Consider the following 22,396-nt stretch of genomic DNA (forward strand, 5'->3'; position numbering starts at 1 on the left):
CTTTGGTCATTTCCCATTTTTTAAAAAAGATCCTATGGTAGTTTTTTATCATCTCTGGCATGGAAGTTGAGCCATCCATTTTACCTGTATTCAAAAGGCATTTAAGGTAAATCCTTGAGAAGCTCTTTTGCATGTGTGTTGAGTATCGATTTCTTTTTTCTTTTTTCTTTTTTTTTTTTTTTTTTGTCTGGCAGATGTAGGTGTGATGGGAAACGAAATGGAATTTTATGGGTGTGTAAGCAACCTCTTTCTGAGCCAAAAGCTAGTCAGTTTGTCACTTTGGGACTCGAGTTGTGGAGAAAGTGAAAGGTAATAGTATTGAGTATCAGCTTTGCTTTGTGGTGTTTCATCAGGTGCCTAGCTCTCATTTGACAGAATAGGGCTCACATACTTGGAATGAGTGAAATCAGTGACCAATCTCCATTGCCTGTATTTCCAGACCTCCTTTCCTTCAGGTAGACTGACTCTTGGTCATTCTCTCCTTATTTATCCTACGTCCAGACCCTGCTATTCTTGTACTTTCTGCAGAGTGCTTCTGTTCACAGTGATGAGTAGCTAGTGGTTGTGTAGATTCTGTGGTAGTTCTAGGAAATGGTATTTTATGTTGGTGAGTGGAAGGAAGTCAGCTTTGCGCAGTATATTCATCACCTTCGGTTCCTAAGACATTGCATGAAACATGCTTTTTTGGATATACTACCATGGTCTCAGAGTTCATTTTAATTAACGAAACTTTACAGTCAGCGAGAGTGTGCTGTGCCAAGGCTGGCTACAGGGAAATCCATAACAGTGTAGAAGTTTCAGTTCAGGTATTAGCTATCAGATCCTAATTAAGGGGAGAAAACCAAACACAATCGATACCTAGAAATTAGTGTAAGTAGCCTCATTAGCCAAAATAAATTCCTGTTTCCTAACAGCATAACTCTAAGAAGTAGAAATATACATGGCATAAATATGAAAAGCTATATAGAAAATGAAGCTGTACTTTCTGGATGCATCAGAAATATTTTGCATTTTGTTCTTAATTGTTTTAATATGCTTCATTATACTATTTTGAATAAACTAAAACTATTGAAAATCACTTCCTGGTAGCTTTTGAAATACTTTCAGTAAGAAAGAGGAGAACTAGAAATTAGTCAGATTGCTTCAGTCAGGAAGAATTTTTAAATTTCTGAGAAAGACAACAGTTTGTTCTGAACAGAGGAACCAAGCAAGGGATGCTGCTGCTGCAACTAAGATGCTCTGTTGAAAATCTGGTCTTCTGCAGTGCATTGATAAGAAGGTTTCAGGCTGGATTCCAGTTTGTCTCTTGTTAAAGTGAACATGTTGATGACTTCTGTATGGTACCAAGCTCTCTCAGTGCTTTGCCTTAAAAACAGCTTTACCGCCTTTCCATGGAAAACCTTAAATTAGTTGCGTTGCCTTCTTTCCCAGTGCTTAATATGCAATAATTAATGAATACGCCAAATACGGTAATTCCATAACATATTGTTAATGCTGTCTCATTGGTCACAAAAAGTTCTGTTTAAAGTGCAGAAACTCGGCACTGACTTACATGTTACTTCTTGTATTGCAGAATTTTGTAGTGACATTTCCAGCCATGTTCAAAACCTCAGTCAACAGGACTGAATGCACATCTGCACATCTGACTGCAATGTGCTAAGATTTGTTCATCTTGGGTCTGATGAGAGGGAACTTCTAGTCTGAATGATTACTGTGTTAAGTGGGGGGCGGGGGTTTCAATATGACTAGGGTTTATTTAAATGATTAAGCTGAGATTCTCAAAGGAGCCAAAGAGTTTCTTGAAGAGTAATTTTGAGTGCTTAACTCCATTCAAGCAGTCAGTCTAGTGTGCGTGTTCCGGGCCTGATCTGCAGATTTATAGAACTTGAGTTTGAAATTTGAGAAGAGTTCCCACTGATTTTTGTAGGCTTCTTAATAGGAAATTTAATTTCTGGAAAAGCTTCCTTGAGAAAGAATCTCTTGTTTGAGGCTGAAGAAATGCCCACTGGCTTGAGAGACTTTCTGCGGGTCAGATGAGTTGAGATGAAGAAAGGAACAACCAACCCACTAGTAAGAAATGGACCTACTGAAATGCGGAAAACCAAAAATGGGTAATAACTTTTTGGATTTCCAGTTTTCTGAACAGCGCTTGCTAAGTGGCATCAGAATTGTGCAAAATTTTTCTATGGCTATTGTTTCTTTTGATGTAACAGATGAATTTCTTAGAAGTGTTTCGTTTCATTAGTTTCTGGATTATTGCAGAATTCAGAACCATTTTTCAGTATTTATTTAGAAGTATAAAAATGGAAAATATCTTCATCTAATGTACTGAGAAAGTTGCCATCATCTTGGTAATTCCTATAGTTTGCTTTTCCAATGCTGAAAAATTACAAATATTTGGCAGAGTGAGTAGAAATGTGGATTTCTTTCCTATACTCACCATCATAAGTTCATAGCTCTATTTGCTGGTTAACGTGATTAAATCATAAATAAATTGAAGAAAACCTGCTGTATTTACAGTTTCGAGTTGAGACAGCGTATGTCTGAAACAGACTTATGAGTATGGTAATGACTTGAACTCAGATAAAGAAAGAGTAGTAGATTGAAGTATCGTTCTGATTGTGCCAATTGTTATTTTTTGATTCCTTAAAATCTTATTATTGTGAAGCCATACAGGAAAAGTATAGTAATAGGGATTTTGTTAATGAACACTGAAAGCAAAAAGGGTGATTTTCTTATCTCAATGAACAGAATCCCGATTAAGCTTTGTTTCATTTTGTTTGGTATCCACATATATCTGGATATATACTGCGTTATTTGTTAGTGATTTCTTCCCTTCTCGGTGCTTTTTCTGTTCATTATGATTTTTTTAGTTGACCTGAAAAAAACAGATTGACCCCCTCTGGTGGTTGAAGTCATGTCTCTGCCTTCTGGAGGGAGCCCTTCAAAGATCCTTTTAGTCTGGAGAGCACAAATCATGAATAATATTTTCTAAGTTTAGTGTTACATCATTATCAAAAAATAGCAATAGCTTTTGTTTCTGTCGTACTGGGTGCAATGTTAGTGGTAAGTTGCTTTTGCTATCTGAAATCTGTTGAATTTAGGGCAGATATTTACAGCACATGTTTTCAAGTAGGTAGTCAAAAGAAAGTAAACACACATACGGACACGGTAGGGTTGAAGTCATTTGGTGTGGTGAAAAGAGAAAAAACAGGAAAGGAGGAATTTAGATAAATAGTGATGATGGTAGGTATGTCACAGAGTTACATGAACAAGATGTTATATACCTAGCTTGGGATTTTTTCAGCTCAAGAACTTTATTTGATTTCAGAAGTAAACATCTAAAAGTTTGCCTTTGCCAAGACACCCTTGTGTTATGAAATGGAAGAGTTCTGCAATATTTAGATTACAGCTGTGAAACTGAGACGTCTGTCTCCTTTTTTCAAGTAATCCCCCCAAATCCCAAATAGCAGAATATGAGAGAGAGACTTTTTGTGATTACTTACTGCAAATGATTATGGTTTGGATCTATATGCTGTAAAAACACAACTGTCTTTACATTAATGAGACCAAAATATAAGAAAGCATCCAGAAGATTGGCATTTCCTTGCTTGTGAGTTCATAATGCTTTTTGTATATTTTATGTAATCTCTTTTACTGGAGTGCCTGCCTTATGTAACGTCTTAGTAATGGAAATGAGGCCATCTGCATGGTAGTCAAGGTTGTTCCCTGAAAGACATACTCTGTCTGCAGCAGAAAAATAGATTAAATCAAGACCTTTAAAACCTTCACAACCCTGTATCAAGCTGAGAGAGGGATCTTCCTCAGAAACTCCTCCTGACTTTCTTCAGAGCAGCCCATCTTCTCTGCTTGGGGCTTGACTGCTGCGTAATATCCCTATCAGCTTTATTGCCATTGTTTGTCTCTTTTCATATTCTGACACCCCTAATTCAACTCTGCAGTCTGATAAACTCTACCTTCTTTCCTTTGCTTTGCATCATCTTTGGGACCATATCTTTCCCTTTCATTTTCCCTGCCTTACCCATAGTGTTTTCTCTATGCATGCTGTAATCTCTCCTGCTGCTAGGTATCAGTAATCCAACAGGAGGACTTCTGAAAAATGGCAAGCCAGCGATCTAGTATTATTTATTCATTTTATTTCAGTCACTATGCAAATATGCTAGGTGTTTTATGTGAGCAGAGGAAGACAGGCTCCCCTGAGTGTGCTGCAGTCCAAGGCAAGGTAGTACAAAGGGGATCAGAATAGGAAAAAAATATAATACAAACAAATACATCTTTGCTAATAAACATCTGCAATTGTTAATTTTGCATAGGATTTGTAAGACTTTTACTTCTGAGTTAATCTAGTAAGTAGTATTTTGTTGCCAGTCTCTGACTGGCATCTCGTTTACTCTATCATTAGAAAGATTCTTTAAAAGGTATTGTCATCCTTCTATTGGGTTTTTCCCCTCTGTGGGAGATTTCAGTTTGGTCCTCCCATTTTCCACACTTGGGCTTAAAACCATTTTTAGCCCCATGCTTGTCAAAGATCAGGACGTTCCATATTTATTACAAAAAGTGGAATAATAGAAAGTCTTTCTTGATTTCCTGGGTATAATAAAGAGGTTGAGAGCTTAGTAAGTAATGTGTTCTTGATAGTTTTTGCTGTGCAGTCAAAAAGAAGAAAAAAAGAAAACCCTGAATATTACAGCATCCTGGGGAGCACATACAGCTACAAAAATTAAAAAAAAAAAAAAAAACACTAGAAACCGGAAAATACTCTTTTCAATGCATTTTTAAGGTCAGTCATGTTTTTCCCTAAAATACAAAGTTGCCAATAGTTCCTTGAAAGACTTCTGCTGTATTGTGCCTTCCAAGGGTTTCGTTTGGAGCCCTGGCTGTGCACGCCTGAAATAGCAAAGCCATTTGGGGACAGTGGTTCAGCAAACCTCCACCCACTGTCTAATTTGCCTGGAGCATGCTGCCCCGTGGTACTTCAGGATATACCTGCTGGCATGTCCAAATGGCAGCTATTTACCTTTGATATCCTCACTTCAAGGAAGAGCTTTTCCCCCTCTCCTCTTTCTCTATGCCATCCACTTGGGATTAGAATAGTGGTATCCCCACTGTTGGGAATTATTCAGCAGGTGTAAACTCTTTGTTGCCACCAACGTGCCTGCAGCATTCACAGGAGGAGGAGAGAGGAAAGAAAAATAAGTGAAAATCGTATGTTCTGGATGTATTTGGGACCACTTGTAGCAGCCTCGTATTGTCTCTGGATGGGGGATGAGGCAAAGACTGTAGCAGGTCTCTAGAACCCCTCATGGTGCCCCTTTAGTCATCTGTAGCAACCTGGGGGACTTTGTACGCTGTCTTTTAATGTGTCATAAAACAGACACCGTTAAAAGCCTATTACCTTTCTCGTTTGTCTGTAGCATCTATCATATCTGTTTTAAAAAGGGAGGCGAGAGGAATCTGTTGTACCATGTCTGCTCTTTACTTTTCCTTAGCATTTCAGGATATGATGCAAGAAATAACGTGTGTATGCAAGCACAAGCACACAGATTTATATCACACATGCTTTCATGTTAATTAATTTTGAGGCTTTATTAAAGTGACCAGCAGATAGTGATAAGCTGACACCTGCTGATTTAGAGACATTGTACCTACTAGTTCTGCAACCGCTAAGTGGTGCTGCCACCAAATCAATTTGGCATCTTCGATAACGATCTCGCTGACAGTGGTACTGATCCGTGCACAGAAGATACACAGCCAAAAGAATGCTGGTTTACATTCTCCCCTGTCATTTCTTGTGCATGCCTGCCACGGGGTGGGCATATTGTGGTCAAGTAGGCTAACCTGATACCATGTATCAACAGCATAATTAACACTGATATATTATAATTATTAATAGCATCACCAGTATGTCATAGACTTTGGAACTGAGAAGAAAGTTACATAGAAATTCGAGGGTTTTAAGTGTATGTCCATTTATCTTTCTCCTGTTTTTGTCTTGCCTGCAGCAGTAGTATCCAGAATTGAGGATATTCTCATTCCTTATAGCAAAAGGGCATTTTCCAGAGAGTGAAAGTATGCCTGTGTGCGGATGGGTGTGGAGCGTGTGTAAGTAAGAGTTCTCCTAGCTGAAACAGAAATAAAGTAACTCAGAAACCCAAATAGAGCTCAGCTTGCATTTCTTGATAACAGATCACCCCAGGTTTGAGTTTAAAAGCATTTCACATTTTGATGTGATTTACTGGGCACATTTGCCTTTGTTCCTGCAACAGAAGTGGTTGGCCTGATATTTGCATGAACTCTGGCAGGCTCCTAAGTGGAACTTTTGCTCATGTATTCAGCAGAGAAGAAACAGCCAACACTATACCATTTAAAAACTTCTTCGCTATAACAAATTAGATGGCATTTATGTTTTTGTTTGTTGTGACTCTTTGACTCAAAAGCCTATTTGCAGAGAAGGAATCTGATTTTCGTAAATCAATGTAATAAAGCCTTTGATTTTTTACAAAAGCCAGCTAGCTGTAACTTCAGTGTTGGTATTTCAAGGCCTCTCACTGATATTTTAGAAGTTTGTGGTTGTTTGAGCTTCCTTTCCAGGCCCTGGGGAAATAAGAGAATGCTAAATCAAAGCCCAGATCGCTGTTTGCATTTATTTTACTTCTCATTATGACATGTATGCAAACACTTAAAAGAAATAGGGAAAAGGTATAATCAGAGTAAGATCCCTTTTATAGAACAAAGGGGAATACATTTCTAGTCTAATTTATTACACTTCTCCTTAATACTATAAATTCAATTGAGTGCTTCATCAGGTTTGACAGTTCACTTATACTTCTAATTCAGTGATAGTACTGTTTAAAATAATTACTGACTCTTGAAGGATAATCCAAGAAAATAACTGGGAAGTATTTTTTCTGATCTGAAATGTGTCTTAATTTCTTGTGCTTTTCCATTCCAAGCAACGAAATTTTAAAAGTACAAATTGCAGTCAAGTACTTAACTGCCATAAAAAGTCACCGTTTTGCCTTTGAAAAAAATCTTCCATTTGCATTTGTGGTCTTCTTTCTGCTTTCGTTGCCTGTGACAACCAAAATCCAGAGTATGATTGAGGATACATAATTAATCAAAAGTATTTAATAACATTCAGTGAAATCTTAAGTGACACTGTTTTCAGCTTGGATGCATCCTTCAGCGTAATTGTGAGAGTGGAAAAAAAGTGCTGCTGATTTTAAATATTGGAAAATAATTTTTGTGTCGTTCTAAATCTAGATGCTTTTGTCCCCATATTAAAATGAGATGCTCTCAAGGCTGTCTCCTTTCACCCCTAGACTTGTGAGAGCGATTCTGCATCAAGCTTCTCAGGTGGCGCAAAGAAGCTTTGCTTATATTGAAGTTAGCAGAGGAATGACAGTTTATACCAGCTGAGAATTGAGGTACAAGATTTTAGCCACCAGCGCTGGGATGATAAAAGCATCCCATAGGAGGTAACCTAACCTTTCACAGTTTTTTGATCATCTGACTTGTACTTCTGATGTCACTAGTTATTCTTAAAATTTCATCTTCTCGCTCCTGCAGTCTGCTGTGCAGGGTTTGCTGTGGTTCAGCTTCCCCCAGAAAGCCACGAGCCACCTCTCCTCTGGGGAACAGGCTCCAGATTAGGACATTTCTCTGCGAGTTTGAACGCTGAAGGATTGCTGTAGTAGTTTTCATGCCAGACCCTGTCCTCTTTAATAAGGGCTATTCAAAACCACGTTGCTCGCTTAATTTCCCAACATCCTCACAACGGACACGTTGTTCCTCTGTTAGCTCTTTATTTACACTGTGGCCTCACTGCCACCTTATCAGTGTGCCAGGGCTGCTCTTAGATTACGGAGTGAGCAATGTTCCTGTAATGCTGCTTCTCAGCGCAGGAAGCTCAGAGTTTTTAACTCCTTTTCCTGTGCTCTATCTCTGGTCTGCTGCTCATGTCTTACTGCCCGACCAGTCCTTTTCTGCCGTGTCTCCTGCCGGTGACTTTGTGTCTCACCTGCCTGCCAAAGTTTCCCCCCTACCCTCTGTTCCTGCAACTTTCAGCCTCCTATGGTATTTCATTTTTTTCAATCTTTTCAAAGATTTTTTCCATCTGTGTTCAAAGACACTGTTACGGCTTTTTCTGGTATCAGTGCTTTTCAAGTCCTGAATGAGGTGGCACATAAATCTGGAGAATTCTAGGTTTAAACTGCAGAGTAAATTTAAAGTATTATCTTTATTGAGGTGAGGGGAATCTTCCAGTCCTTCCACCATTTAGAAATCTTTTCTGTAAATTCCTAGATTATGTCATGATTGACTGATGGCTAATCCTGCAAAAAGGAAGGTTTTTCACTTTCTTTGGATGAAGAGGCCAAATGGAGGCAGTTTCTTTTACGCTAATATGGGCAAAACTGTTCTGGTTTGTTTTCAGTTTATGAAAAGCATATGAAAACAATGGAAAGTACTATACAAGTTAATAATAACTTTAGGTGGGCTCTGTTGTAGAGCAGAGTTCAAAAGAGTACCACTAGTATAAACAGCTCTCCCATTCTCTCTTTTCTTTGTAATACTTCACTGATTTGATGTCTGGGGTAAGGTGTGGCCATTTCTTGGCAGAACAATTCTTCCAGATTTTACTTGTTTGGGTGTGTTTTCAGGAATATGCTTTTATTGCCTATTACTGAAATTGCTGGTTGGAGGAGCTTGTCATCTGTCTCGTCACATGTAATTTTAATTTAGCATTCCAACTTTTGTAGTCCTCCTTGCTCACTTCATAAACCTTAACTGCTTCTCCAGTAAAAGGCTGCCTTGGATGACCAAGGCAGGAGAAAGAGCCTCACCGGCTTCATGCCCTGTTCCTCTCTCCAGCCTTCCCTACTATTTCAGCCCAACAGCGTAACAGAGAAATTCCTTTGGGAAGGGTTAGCTTGATTTGCTGCAGTCCCAGCAAATTCACACGGTTTCTGTAATTTAAGAATCATAAATGTACTAGGCGAGCTGTTCTGGTAAGCAAGTCTACTAGAATTCTTCTTCACTGCATCTCAAATGAAGAATGGTGACTGTTCAGCTGATGGCAACATACCTTGTCTAAGTTCCTGCTTTTAAAGATGGCATAAATGTCTGCCAAGAAAGGTATCTGCCAACAAAGAAAAGAAGATTGCCCCTCTTGGGAGGTGATGGTTAGAAAGTGGGCTGGTTTATTTTCTGCTATTTTCCTTTAGCACTTGTGATTCGGAAGATTTGTGTATTTTAATACACCAGAAATTGAAACTAGTCATGAGAAACAAAGCTTGAAATGCCATCTCTTAGTGAAAGGCTCACATTTTTGCAGTGATTCCCGTTTTAAAGGAATGGTTTCAAAAAGCAAAGACTCAGGGTTAAAACAAGCGCTTTTACCTCCTTTTGTATGTGGTCCAAGCATCGAGTTGTACTCAACAAGCGTGCCATTTTGCAAGTATCTTATTTTCTTTCCACAGAATGTCAAAAGCACTGCGGGAGGTGCGGTCTATGGAATATAGTTGATATGGACGCTCTTCTGAGACTATTTTTGTTGTTCTGTTTCAAGATAAAGGCAATTGAGTATTTATAGGAAAAATAAATACATATGCCTTTTGCAGTGTGTTGTAGCTGAAAATTAAATATTTTTCTACTCAACTTTTGGCATATTTCCTGGAATCACCAAGCTTTCAGTAACATTTTTAGTTAATATTCTGCAGCCTACTGTTGTGTTCACCGCAGCCAACATGAGCTCAGAGAGTTTGTCTTTATTTAACCTTAGAGAGGAATCCCAGGCTTACTCTGTAGTCGGCAAAGCTGTTGGGCAGGATCTGCTCCAGGCCACAGTGGAGAGAGTGTGGAAGGGTCCCGCTCTGAATCGTGCCTGCTACAACCTCACTCCATTGGTGATACTGGAAATCCTGCAAAACAAGGCTCCTTAAAGTGAAGTTAGCCTTTATCAAGCTCTGATATTTTCTTTCATTATCCATCCTTTTCCTTCTTTGGCTAATACCTTGATGGATCCTGTTGTTAAAGTCCTGCCATCCCCCTGCTTCTCCTGATCGTTGGAAGTTGAGGGCATTGATTAGGACATTCCTTTTCTACCTGAAAAATACATATATCTGTGTAGAAAGGGTGAAAAAACCTTAAAAGCCCCAATGAGCATAAACATCCTGCATCACCTTTGTTCCTTTAAAATTGTGTTGGGGTGGTGGGAGAAAAGATGCCTCAGCTAAAAGTCAAAGCTTTTAAAGACACTGATTCTGATTCTCTGCTCCATTACACATTTTTCACACTGATGTAGCTCCACGGGGCTGCTCTGTCTCTTTCTTATCAGCTGGTAACAAGTAAGGAGAATGTAAATGTCCTGTGGCGTTAGGATGGCCTGACAGACAGTGTCAAACTATTAATTTATAGTTACTTCTTTAGAATAATTTTGTTGCTGAGGTTGACTGTTATCCAGCTAACTATTAGCTAATGCACTTTTAAGACAGTGATTACCCCCAGAAGTTAGTGTTTGCTATGTCAGCAGTTATCGGTAGCGTTGGCGGTAACCTTACTGTTAGTAATATTTATGCCAGGAAATAAATGCTTGTCTTTATTTGTCAGTAAATATTGGCATTTAAATGACATTAATTGAATTTCATAAAAGATCATGTATGAATTTCTATGGATTCAAGTCTCTAGAACTAACTTAATGTTTATTTTCCCCAAATTAAGGAATGAGGTAAAGTTGAACCTGATGAAGTAGATACTCCAGCGCTAGATTTATTATTTGAGTGTGTGAAAATTCTTGAAAACACGTATCTTACCAAACTGAGCCTGATTTCATTTGTACGTATTACTAATAGAGGAAGGAAATTTCCATTGTTGGAAAAATCCGGAGGCCTCCTCTCACGAGAAAGTGCTCTGAGAACGAAGAAGTGGGATGCTCGTCAGAGATAGGAAGCGTAATCAGCCTGAATCGCCGTGCAGACCTGTAGGGGCTGATTTGTAGCCAGTATCTGCAAAATAAACTCCAGGGTTCAGTTTGCAAACGCTATTGTGAACCAAACCCTGCAGGGTTCAGTTTGCAAACGCTATTGCGAACCAGCCCCTGCAGGGTTTGCCAAGCTCCGGTTACTATTATTGCTCCTAGTGAGGGTTATTACCCTGTCACAGAAGATGTAAGAAAATCCATCTCTCCACTTTATACATGATAAGCCTTTGTCACCTACAATGCAATTAATGTTAAAAATAGAAGAACGTGGCTGATAAGATTGTGACTTACAGGCAATGAGCCATTGTCCGAGTACCGGCGACTTATCTGGAGGGCCAGTCAGCCTACACGGTTCACTGTCAGTTTGCTGATTGCCATTTCTCTCCGAGTTTGATGAAATATTCATGTCTTTGCTCTGCTCTCTGCAAGCACTATTGATTTCTTGTATAAACGCGGCTATATTTAGTCTAGACAAATGGAATGTGGATTGCTGCTGAATAAATGGGATGAAAGGCTGGGAGTTTGCCTGTCCGTTTCTCTTGGTCTGTAGCAATTATTTATAATCAAGAGTAGTTTTTGTAAGTTAAAGGTGATTTTTTTTATAATTTGGTGATTAGTCTCAGAAGAAAAGTAAGCACTTAGACACAATCATTCTGTTGGGATAGCGAGTTAAGAAGGCAAATTATGCTCTGAGGTTTACAACAATGACAAAAAATAAAGGCCCAGATTATTGGATGTTTCCAGAATTTTGAGAAGAAAAGAATATGATCAGTAGAAGAGATTTGGTGCCTTGTCTCTTCCTTTTATGAAAGATTTTACTAATAGATTTGATCCTACAGTAAGGATTCAGTTCTCTCCATTTGCTGCAGTTTCAACTTTTGCTGCTTCTATTTTACTGCTCCTGTTTCTGTTTCATTTTGGTTTTCTCCTTGAAAACAAATACAGCTGTAGCAGAGCAAAAGGAGAAAATATGCTTGAAATCTTTCTCCCTAGTCATTTCTGACAGCATGTTTGTTTTCAGTTAATAATTTTAGTTTCCAATGAAGATAGTCGAGCAGTAGGAACAGGAGTGAATGTGTTTGTATTCCACTGTCCTCTCGTGGATGGAATCAGAACTGCTGAGCTTTAGCAAAGCCCCTCGGCTGCTATTTGTTTTCCTTTTGTAGAAATGTTACTTGCTAGTTTCTTGTTCTTTAGAAACAGATAAAGGTACACTCTGTCTCTTTGCTTACTGTGGAAACCTGAGCTTTATAAATATTGTAGTGAAAATCATCAAATCTCTCTCTTCTGCTGCTTTTTAGTCACTTCAGTTTAACTAAGGAGATAGAAAACCACAGAATTCTTCATGAAGTACTTCAATGCTGGATTAACAATATTTACCATTGCTGCAGCAAATTGGAATAATTTAAGATATTTTATTTTCCTTATAAGCCACGTATAGTGTATTTTGTCTAATCCTCTCCAAGCATGGTGGTCACTTTTAAAAAAAAAAGTATTAAAACTTGTAGTTTTTTTGTGTCAGGTTATTTTTCTGTAGTTTTATATGTGTTATTCCTACCTGTTTGCAAGTTGTGTTTACATGCAGTAGCTATGTAGCATTTGAGTGGCTGTTCATGTGTAACACCATCCTCTGAAAATCTACACGCTAGTTTTGGAAATGCAGTGAGTACTGGAAGGCCTCCATCTTACGCTGAAGAAGTGCCCTGAGTGTTTATTGTGTGGCATTAGTAGTGCCTAGGAGATTCTCACTAACTATTGCTCCATTAGGCTGTGACATGGTTTTAGAACTGGGTTGTTTGTTAGTCTGTTTAGCAGAATATTAATCTGGGAGTATTTTTGCAGAGCATGGAAAGAAAGTGATAAAATAACTTGTAACATCTCCAGTCGCTAGTTGGAATGTCTGAGGTTTGCATTCAGTAAGATTGCATTAGTGTTTTCTTAGGTCTGTACATTGAAGCAGTCTTTGAGTGAAATTGGTCTTTTCCCCAGTAGGAATGATCTCTATTCTCCTTCTCCAGTTATATTTAACGTATATACGTTTTGTTGTTTTCTTCCCACAGTGGATGTAAAGTCGGAGGTTCCCGTGGGATTAGAGCCTATCTCACCATTAGACTTGCGAACTGATCTCAGGATGATGGTTCCCATGGTGGACCCAATTATGCGTGAAAAGCAGCTACAGCAGGAACTACTTCTGATCCAGCAGCAGCAGCAAATTCAGAAACAACTGCTGATTGCAGAGTTTCAGAAGCAGCATGAAAACCTCACCCGTCAGCATCAGGCCCAGCTCCAGGAGCACATAAAGGTAGCAACATTTTTCATTTATCCCTCACTTTACCTGCAAACTGAATATGCTTAGGCAGGCATGAAAAGGGAACATGCCTGGAAGGTTCACCGTGAATGAGAGATGGTGTTTCAGTGGTTATTTCTCTGTATTTGGGTGATAAAAGCCCTCTCAAGCAAACCTGCTAGCACCTACCAGTGAGTTGCTCACAGCAGACCAAGGCAGTACTATGAGAATCCTCAAGCTCGTGAAGCCACCACATCCATAGAAAATCAAACAACCTATTTTACAAAGCTGGATTTTCAGCCAGACTTCAATATGGCTGTCTTTTCTGAATGTGCACTTTTCAGTATATTAAAAGACTGCTTTTTGGGGCTGCTGTTTGAGTTTGTGCCCACAAATCAAATTGATAGGCGAGCGCATAATATTTGCATTTGTAAAACGGAGGCAGGCCCTAAAGTGTTGTGTTTTCACTCTTCTCTGAGCTGCCTCATATAATGTAAAAAGTAAATGATTTATGGGATTACATGCACTTTGCAGGATTGCTATAATGGATTTTGACGGGGAATTTATGATCTTGCCTTTCTTTTCATTTTTTCCTTCTGATCTACTTGCCATTATGCTACTGTGCTAAGCTTCCGCTCGATGGAGCTGACAAATGTAGCGGAGCACAGCAGCCAGAGTTGGGTGATGCACTGGCAAAGAACCCCGTGCAGTTTCCAGGCATTTTTGCCAAAAGAGAAAGAAGTGAAACCAGAGCAGCAGGCTGCTACCTGACATTAGAGTTCGTTTTGGTGACAGCCAGTAATGCACTATCCAGCTTAAATGACTGGGGAAAGTGGGTTAAGAAATGAAAAGAAGTGTAAGCACTAAAGCAAGCGCTGATACTCAGTTATTCAAGGGGGTTGTTTTAGCCAGGACTGGCCTAGAAAACAGGGCAAACTGCACTTTCTCATGTCTGTTTGTTCTGTGCAAGTTACAACAGGAACTCCTAGCCATTAAACAACAGCAAGAACTTCTTGAAAAAGAGCAGAAACTGGAGCAGCAGAGACAAGAGCAGGAACTGGAGAAGCATCGCAGGGAACAACAGCTTCCTCCCCTCCGAGGCAAAGAAAGAGGCCGAGAAAGTAAGAGCCAATGTACCATGAATCCTAATAAGAAATTAATCTATTCCTCTTTGCCTTCTCCCAGCCAAAATGGACCATGAACAGGAACCTGAAGCAAGCCTATTACTGTGCGAAATACGCAACTGGAGAAGCCGAGGCTGTGCTTGCAGAAAGGCAGGGCCACCTGCTGCACCCACAGGAAGGCATTGCTGGTTTGTGAGCAGACTTGGATGGCTGTAGGAAAGCGCATTTTGACAGACCTGTGTATATGCTGCTCAGGAATCTAGGTCTTCTTGTAAAAAAGGAGGGAATTTGAGAGCCTAAAGCTTCACTTGAGAACTTCGTTAGAATATTTTGGGCTGGAAGAGACCTTTAAAGGTTATCTAGTTAAACCCCCCTGCAATGAGCAGGGACATCTTTAGCTGGATCAGGTTGCTCAGAGCCCCGTCCAACCTGGCCTTGAATGTTTCCAGGGATGGGGCTTCTACCACCTCTCTGGGCAGCCTGTGCCAGTGTTTCATCACTCTCATTGTAAAAAATGTCTTCCTTGTGCATAGTCTGTCTGCCCTCTTTTAGTTTAAAACCATTACTCCTTGTCCTATCGCAACAGGGACTGCTAAAAAGGTTGCCCCCATTTTTCTTCTAGGCTCCCTTTAAGTACTGAAAGACCACAATGAGGTCTCCTCAGAGCCTTCTTCTCTCCAGGTTGAACAACCCCAACTCTCTCAGCTCTTTCTGAAGAGCTTGTTTCCCAATACAGAAAGCAGTATAAAACAGCAAAAAAATCAAGTTACTTGCTGATTAGCTAATTTGAGCATTGTTTCAAGATTGAAAATATAATAAAATACTTAAGAATTTCTTTGGCTGGGACTTCTGAATACTTTTGCTAGTACTTTTTCAGACTGCCTTGTGTTTGTTCTTGGTGCCATTTCATGAGGCCCAACCAAGAGTTATTGCTAACTGATATATAGCTGACAGAGGATACTGTTGGAATTTGGTGCTCACTAGAGGGAGACAGATACAAATAATTCTTCTTAGTGAGGTCAGTTTAAAAATCAGGTTGAAGTACATTGTGAAGGTATTCACAATGAAACTGCCATGAGCAGATATTGTTACCTGCCCTGCTAGATGACCACAAGAACTAACTGACAAAGACTGAAGCAGAAAAAAAAGCTGTACGTTGTGCTCCTGCCTTTTTTTCTTGGGTGGAAAAATTTATCTGTTCAGCAGTTGTAGGTGTACCATGTTGTAGGCTTTAGAAATTAAAGTGTCCATGGTGCTTCCAGTACTTCAGTGAATGGTGAATCCATGAAAGCATCAGCAGCCTATTGACCCAGCAGTGAGAGAGTGGCAGAAACTTCAGGAACAAAAAGTTCCTGTAAGTGGTGTGGAAAATCAGCCTCCATATAAACAGTTGGGCTTATTAGTGCTCCCACCAAAGGAAGAGCAGCAATGTGAACTCAATGGTTCCCTTCTCAGTTTGGCTTGTTGGGTGGCTCTTCAGTATGGAGCAGCCAGCCAAGCAGCACTTGTGACACCCCCTCCAGGCCCAGTCACAGCATTTGCTGCTGATGATGATCTACTTAATGAGTAGAGGAGGGAAGGAAGGTATGGGGAGGGGAGTTAGGGTCTGAAGTTGAGAGGTAGTAGAGGTATTTTATGGGAACTGGACATGCTCACCAGCTAGCTATGCCATGTCAGGTTTGGGTAACCAAATACTTAGAGTATCAGTATGCCTTAGGGCTGCTACTTTCAAAGAAATGGGGTTTTTTCTTCCCTTTTTTGTCACTGTTTATGGAAAACTGGAAGAAGATCTTTCTTTTTCATGCTTTTTTTATGAAGAGTATTATGGCTGTGAGTAAAGCAGCACGTGCCATGCTGCAAGTAGGAATTGGCAGTTTAACCTGACATTGACATGCCCTCCTTGTAGTACTGTATTGAGCTAGCTACCAAGAGAGGTCAAAATGCACTGCGTCTTCCTGGCGTTTTGGTCTTTCTGGGGTTTTTTGTGTCCTAAGAGTAGAGTTATCAACTGAGACTCATGTTTCATACTGTGGTCTGTCTTCTAGACATCACAGGTACAGGCTCTTAAGTGGCTTGGATGAAAAGACTCACTGCTGGCTCTTTCTGTGGCGTTCTGCTCATAACCAAGACAGTGTTCAGTGGGCAGTTTTGCTGTGCCATTACTATTATTTTACTAAAAGAAAAAACATTCTTTACTGCAAACTCAAAGTGACCTTTTGTCACTATCTTTTTAGTTCTATCCTTGGTTTTGTATTAGGGAATTATTAGGAAATAATTTAAATTCTTTAGGTACATCTGGCCCTGGATAAATGGCCTCATCTACTGTTGAAATATTCCTTACGACTTCACTGGATTTCTGGGTTGTGGCCAATTTGATTCTTCTACAAACAAACATTTAATCCGAATGTTATCTCATTTTGACTGATTGCCACCATTATTTTTTATAGTTCACAACACTTTCAGCAACGAGTCACAGGCTCTTTTTCGTGTTTTGGGTTTTGTTTTGTTGGGTTTTTTTTTTTAATGTAATTTTTTTAAGTAAAGATAAGTTTAATTCTGTGTTTCTTAGGGGCAGTGGCCAGCACAGAAGTGAAGCAGAAACTTCAAGAGTTCCTGTTGAGTAAATCAGCAACAAAAGACTCTCCAGCAAACGGGAAGAATCATTCCATGAGCCGCCACCCCAAGCTCTGGTACACGTATGTTCAGTATTAAGCTGTTTCCTTGCCTCATTGAGGTATCTGTTAAAACTTGCCAGAATGCTTGTCCAGCAGGCGTATTGAGAGTCTGCCTCCAGAACAAGACAGAAGTTCAACAAAGAAGTTAGCAAAAAGCCAGAAAAGTAATATTTCTGGTTGAACTGGGGAGTACTCGGTGTTCAGTGATGAGTTGAGAACTATACAGAACAAGATGCTGTCAGAAATTTGTATGAACTTTTTATTTTGGCTGCGTTATCTCTTGATGCTGTCACAAATTTTGCAACTATACCTGTCATTTTTCCAAGTCTTGTCAATTTTTACAGTTAGAACAACTTCGTGTTTGATTGACTTGGATTTCAAATCAATCACAAAACTTGTTTCTTCTTGAAGAGATGCTGCTTTTAGGTGAAGTTACTTGAATGGTGAAACTCACAAGGATTTTGAGAATCATGGAATCATTAGGTTGGAATAGACCTTTGAGATCATCAAGTCCAACCCTTGACCTAATACCCCATGCCCACTAAACCATGTCCCAAAGTGCCAGATCTAGACATTTTTTGAACACCTTCAGGGATGGTGACTCCACCACTTCCCTGGGCAGATAGAAGGATAGCCATCATTTAACTTCTCTTACTCTCATGGATTTTAGTATCCAAAACTGCATGTTCTTGTGATGCCTTGGCTTTGATAAGAATCTTCTTAGACAGTTGAAACAAGTGATTTTGTTGAGTCCTGTAATGGGCCTGTTTTTAAGAGTTTACAGTTTTTACTCCTTATTTTTTTAATACTAATTAGTTCCTTTTTAACTTCCAAATTACAACAGACACATAAGTCAATCTAACAAAATGAATTCTGGCTGCACTTTTAAAAGACTTCACTGTTATGCCCAAATTGACCTTCAACAGGACAAACAGAAATGCATATGATACACTAGATTTCAGTCTTGTACTTGCTCTTTTAAAAAAGAATTACTGAAGGCCTGCCATTGGAGTTTCCATTCTCAGCTAATCAGAGTGTTGTGGTAACATGAGTTAATGTGTAGTTACAGTGTTTCTGGTGGAGATACAGTACTTTATTTTTTTTCCTAAATAGTATATAAAATTCTCTTGAGTATGTAAGATTTCTGGACTAATAATCCAAGCTTAGTTCTGAGTCTTCAGATGAGTGAGAACGAGAAGCTCTGCAGAGGATGTCTTCTGCTACGCTAGCCCCTTTTGACAGAGACATATTATTGATTGACCACACTACATTGGAAAAATAGGGAGAGACAATGTAAAAGGCCAAGAAAAATTATGTTTCGATAAACACAACTTTGAAAGTTTCCCTCATTTCCCACTCTCCCCCTCTAAATAGAAAAATCAACTTAAAAAAAAAAACAAAACACAACCCTGACTCTGGGCCAGATGATGCAATTTCTTTGCAATTTGCAGTCTCCGTGTTCAGAAAGATCTGCCCACACTATTTCTTTCATCCAGCAGTTGTCAGAAAGCACTCCTCAGCTTGGAGCTTCTCTGCTGACGTGAGTGCTACGTGCTGCAGAGCGGTGTGCTTCACAGAACTTACAAACTGAACTTAAACACTAGGGTTTATCTGCCTTGTCCTAAAGAGTTTGCTTCTTTTTTCCAACAGATAATAATAACTCAATATTTCTGGTTAGTTTTATACAAGCCCCCCCCCCCCCCCCCCCGAAAATCCCCCACATTTTGGTAGAAGAGGCTGGACCAATGTACCTCTATTTGTACGTGATAAACAAGACTTAAATGTCTTTTACTGTGCCTCAGCTGGTTCATATTACAATGCAACAATCTCAAATGGTCAATTCCCCAAACTGGTGACAGATCCTGTCTGTAGGTCAACATGACTGTTATCCTGTGTGACTTTTATAATGAGTGCAAAAAGCGCGTTCTTGGGAATCCCGAGGAGTTCCGTAACTTACTGTAAAAGTGAAATTGGTTACATGAGCCTGTGGTTTGTGCACACTTGGAGGAACAAGAACATAAACACAGCTGAGGCATGTGTACAACATGTGTCGATAGTTACTGCTGGTCACCTCAGTGACTGCTAATTTGTGACCTCTCTGTGTCTGCTGCAGGGCTGCCCACCATACCTCACTGGATCAAAGCTCTCCTCCCCTGAGCGGGGCCTCGCCACCGTACAAATACACTTTACCAGGAGCACAGGATGCCAAGGATGATTTTCCACTTCGTAAAACGGGTGAGTTAGCGTAGTTTATTCGAGTCCCTTACCCACCGATTCTCCCACCCTTTATTTTAACCAGACTGTTCATCAGCAAGGCCGGTATCATAATCCTCAAAGCCTGTTCAGGATGATACTGTGGGTAAGTTCAAAGATCCTGACTGCATCTTTACAAGGTCAGACTGACCACATGGTATCAAGAGTCAGGGTTTCCCAGTGGTAACAAGTAGCGCAAGCTTCAACCCTGATAAATGTCGTTTCTAAACAGGCCATCGTTCCATGGATCTTTTATGTCATTGTTTTCTTTGTCTCAATATTGCTTCTGGGTTTAATAGCTCATCCTCTTTTGCACAGTAAGCACAGCATCTGTCTTCAGACAGTATGCTGCCCTTAGACAATGTTTTTCAGGACATTTTGAGGGGGATTCATGGAGAGAGGAGGAACTGGATTAATGCTATATTTTGCATCATTGGTTGTCAAAGTTTGTATGCATATGTGCATACACACCCATATACACGCACGCGTTTGTATGTGCTTTTTACACATAGGAATGTGTCATATTGTACAAGAAAACAGTCATTTGAAGGCCTCAGAATGTTTCAGAGGATTTAGCAACTGAATCTTTTGTCTTGACAGCAGGTGAACTGTAGACTTGACTTTTCCTGCACCATAAAGAAAGCTAGAAGGATGGTGCTGGAGTCCATGTGGCTGTTGCCTCGGGTCCTTGGTGCAATGACCGGTATCCAGGAATGCAGGGAGACACTAAGAGCGGGGGCGGGGGGGGTGGAAGAAAAGAAAACATTAGATCGCTTATTGCATGAGTCTGCTGTTGAGTGATATAGTTACATTTAAAGAGAAAGTCTGACCCCCTACTGTGCTAACAGCCTTTGAATATGATTTAGCCACCGGGAGATTGAAAACTAACTGCAAAACTGGTACTGACTTGAAAAGAAGTGGCATTTGGAACCAGCGTACATTCAGAAAGAAAATCCAGTCTGTATCTAATACTTTGGGGCAGACACTCTAAGCTCGTATTATATCCCCAAATATTTTCAAAGGAATGAAAGCATGAAAAGCAAAATGCTAATTTCTTCTAGCTGAATTTATACTCTTTATACAATATGGTGGCAATATAACAAGATTCTATAAAATTGTGTTCAGGCTATTCAGACACAATAAGCCCTTATGTGGTTCTCTGCTTAATACCACTCTACAATTTTTTTGTGCCAGTAGAATATACATTTTCATTTTTTAAACAAAAGGATGCACTCTGCATCTTGTAAATGCTGTCAATTCATCTACGTGTTTTTGAAATGCAATTTTAAATTTTTCTTCCGTGTTTATGTATCTTAAATGTTATGATTGTTATTTATGATGTGTCAGACTGTTGATCTGTAAAACAAAACATTTTCAGACATTGTAACAGTAAAGTTCTCGTGCAGCTGCTAATACTTTTTATATCTCTGTGGGGGTTTCAAAATATTCCTTAATTCAATTCCCATTGTCTGCATAAGAGGACTATAATATAATTAAATCCAGATGTTTTCTATATGTTATTCCAAATATTTGGGCATGCAATGCATCAGTTCCAAAATGGAACAAAGGACATGATGACTCTCTGAAAAGATATCTACAGAATAAATAGACAAATACTAATATAATCATTAGCGTAGCTGGTTCTGTGACGTTTACATTGTGATTCTGATAAGTAAATAGAAATGAAGCGTACAGCATGTTGTATGTTAGCCAGGGAGTGTATTTGATAGCTCTCCACATCCGTGAAAACAGCGACTGTTAAATATCCTGTTTACACGTCCCATCTCTCTGTATACTAGAGTTGCTTAATTCCAGCCTACAGCAACATCCTCACAAAGGTTGCAATGATTGTCCGTCAGGTTGAGAGCAAAAGCAACAGGAACCAGATCGACACAAGTCAAATGACCCTAAACTGATCTGGGTGGTTGTAGGGCCATCCTCCAGGCAGAGGGGACATTGTGGAGCCTGTGTCATCCTCATGGGACCTTACTAGACAAAGATGTCCCACGAACACTCATGTATATGGACAGGCTATGAGCCTGAAGAAATCTGACCTTTGCCATGAGGGGTGAACCTCTTTTCCTTTCCTTTAGGCTATGAACGCTTATTGCCACTGGCTCCTGGCAAACCCTCTGTGGTGCTGAACCTGCATGAAGTCAGCAATTCATACGAAAGCAGACCTCGCATTCCTTTCAGCCTTAAGAAAGGAATACCTGTTGTGGGTTTTCTTCACAGCTTTCTTTTGCATCTCAATTCTATTTTCCATATTCATAATATAAGATACAAAGGTATCTTTCTCTTCTCCAACTTTAATATAATACTCTTGGAAGATAATTCTGATTAAGTCTGTTACTCTAAGATCAGATTTAATGAGCAGCAAAGCTGGATGATTCTCTCCTGACATCCTAATGTGTTTTTCAGTGCTAAGGGAGCACCGAGTGTCACACAGGCATTGTAAATCACAAGTCTTGCTTGAACACTTTCTTGTTCAGTAATCTATTTAACCTTTGCTTAATTAGTCCTAAAGTGGCATCTCCTTATTAATCTTTTAAAAATGAATTCAGAGAGACTATGGTAAAGAGGAAAATATTCTGTGCAGCAGTTATTCTTCCAGCATCTGGAATGATGGGATGTGTAGATAACTAGGGAAAGACTTCAGAGTCTTGCTCTTTCGGTGTTTACAGTTAAGTACCAGAGTTAACGTCCTAGTGCAGTGACGGTGGTTACTCAATAACTCTCTTAGCCGTGTGGATTATTCCTTTCTGTATGAGATGCAGCAGAACGTGTCAGCAGTGGGCTTCACACAGCTTAGCTGCATGGAGGATTGGGACTGTCCTAGGGGCTAGAGGCCAGGTTATGCAGCTCTTTGCACAGCTGCATTCAGATGCTCTGTGTTGACAGACTTTCAAAAGAGCAGAGCAAGGGGAGCTATTGCTTCGCTGGACAGATAAATATACCATAAGGAGAAGCTACACATCTGTCGCTAAGAGCAGAATTTGGCCTAAACAGCCTAAGATCAAATTTTCAAAATGCCCATGACTTTCTCCATGGCTACCAG

General features: G+C 39.7%; 1 protein-coding gene across 13 annotated transcripts in view; it reads left to right on the forward strand.

Annotated features, from left to right (window-relative positions):
- The window catches only part of HDAC9 (histone deacetylase 9), a 276,738-nt gene that overhangs the window by 39,443 nt on the left and 214,899 nt on the right, over positions 1-22,396 (forward strand). For 2 of the 13 annotated variants that reach the window (XM_086468227.1, XM_086468228.1), the window contains exons 2-5: positions 13,060-13,301; positions 14,257-14,407; positions 16,980-17,106; positions 19,199-19,320. In XM_086468227.1, the coding sequence (XP_086324353.1) occupies positions 13,060-13,301; positions 14,257-14,407; positions 16,980-17,106; positions 19,199-19,320 (642 nt within the window). Of the gene's footprint in view, positions 1-13,059; positions 13,302-14,256; positions 14,418-16,974; positions 17,116-19,198; positions 19,321-22,396 lie in introns of those variants that run through there. The other 11 variants (XM_086468230.1, XM_086468231.1, XM_086468237.1 and 8 more) reach the window with 8 other exon arrangements.

Source organism: Leptosomus discolor, chromosome 7 (genome assembly GCF_034619465.1).
Source record: "Leptosomus discolor isolate bLepDis1 chromosome 7, bLepDis1.hap2, whole genome shotgun sequence".
Taxonomy (NCBI): Eukaryota; Metazoa; Chordata; class Aves; order Leptosomiformes; family Leptosomidae; genus Leptosomus; species Leptosomus discolor.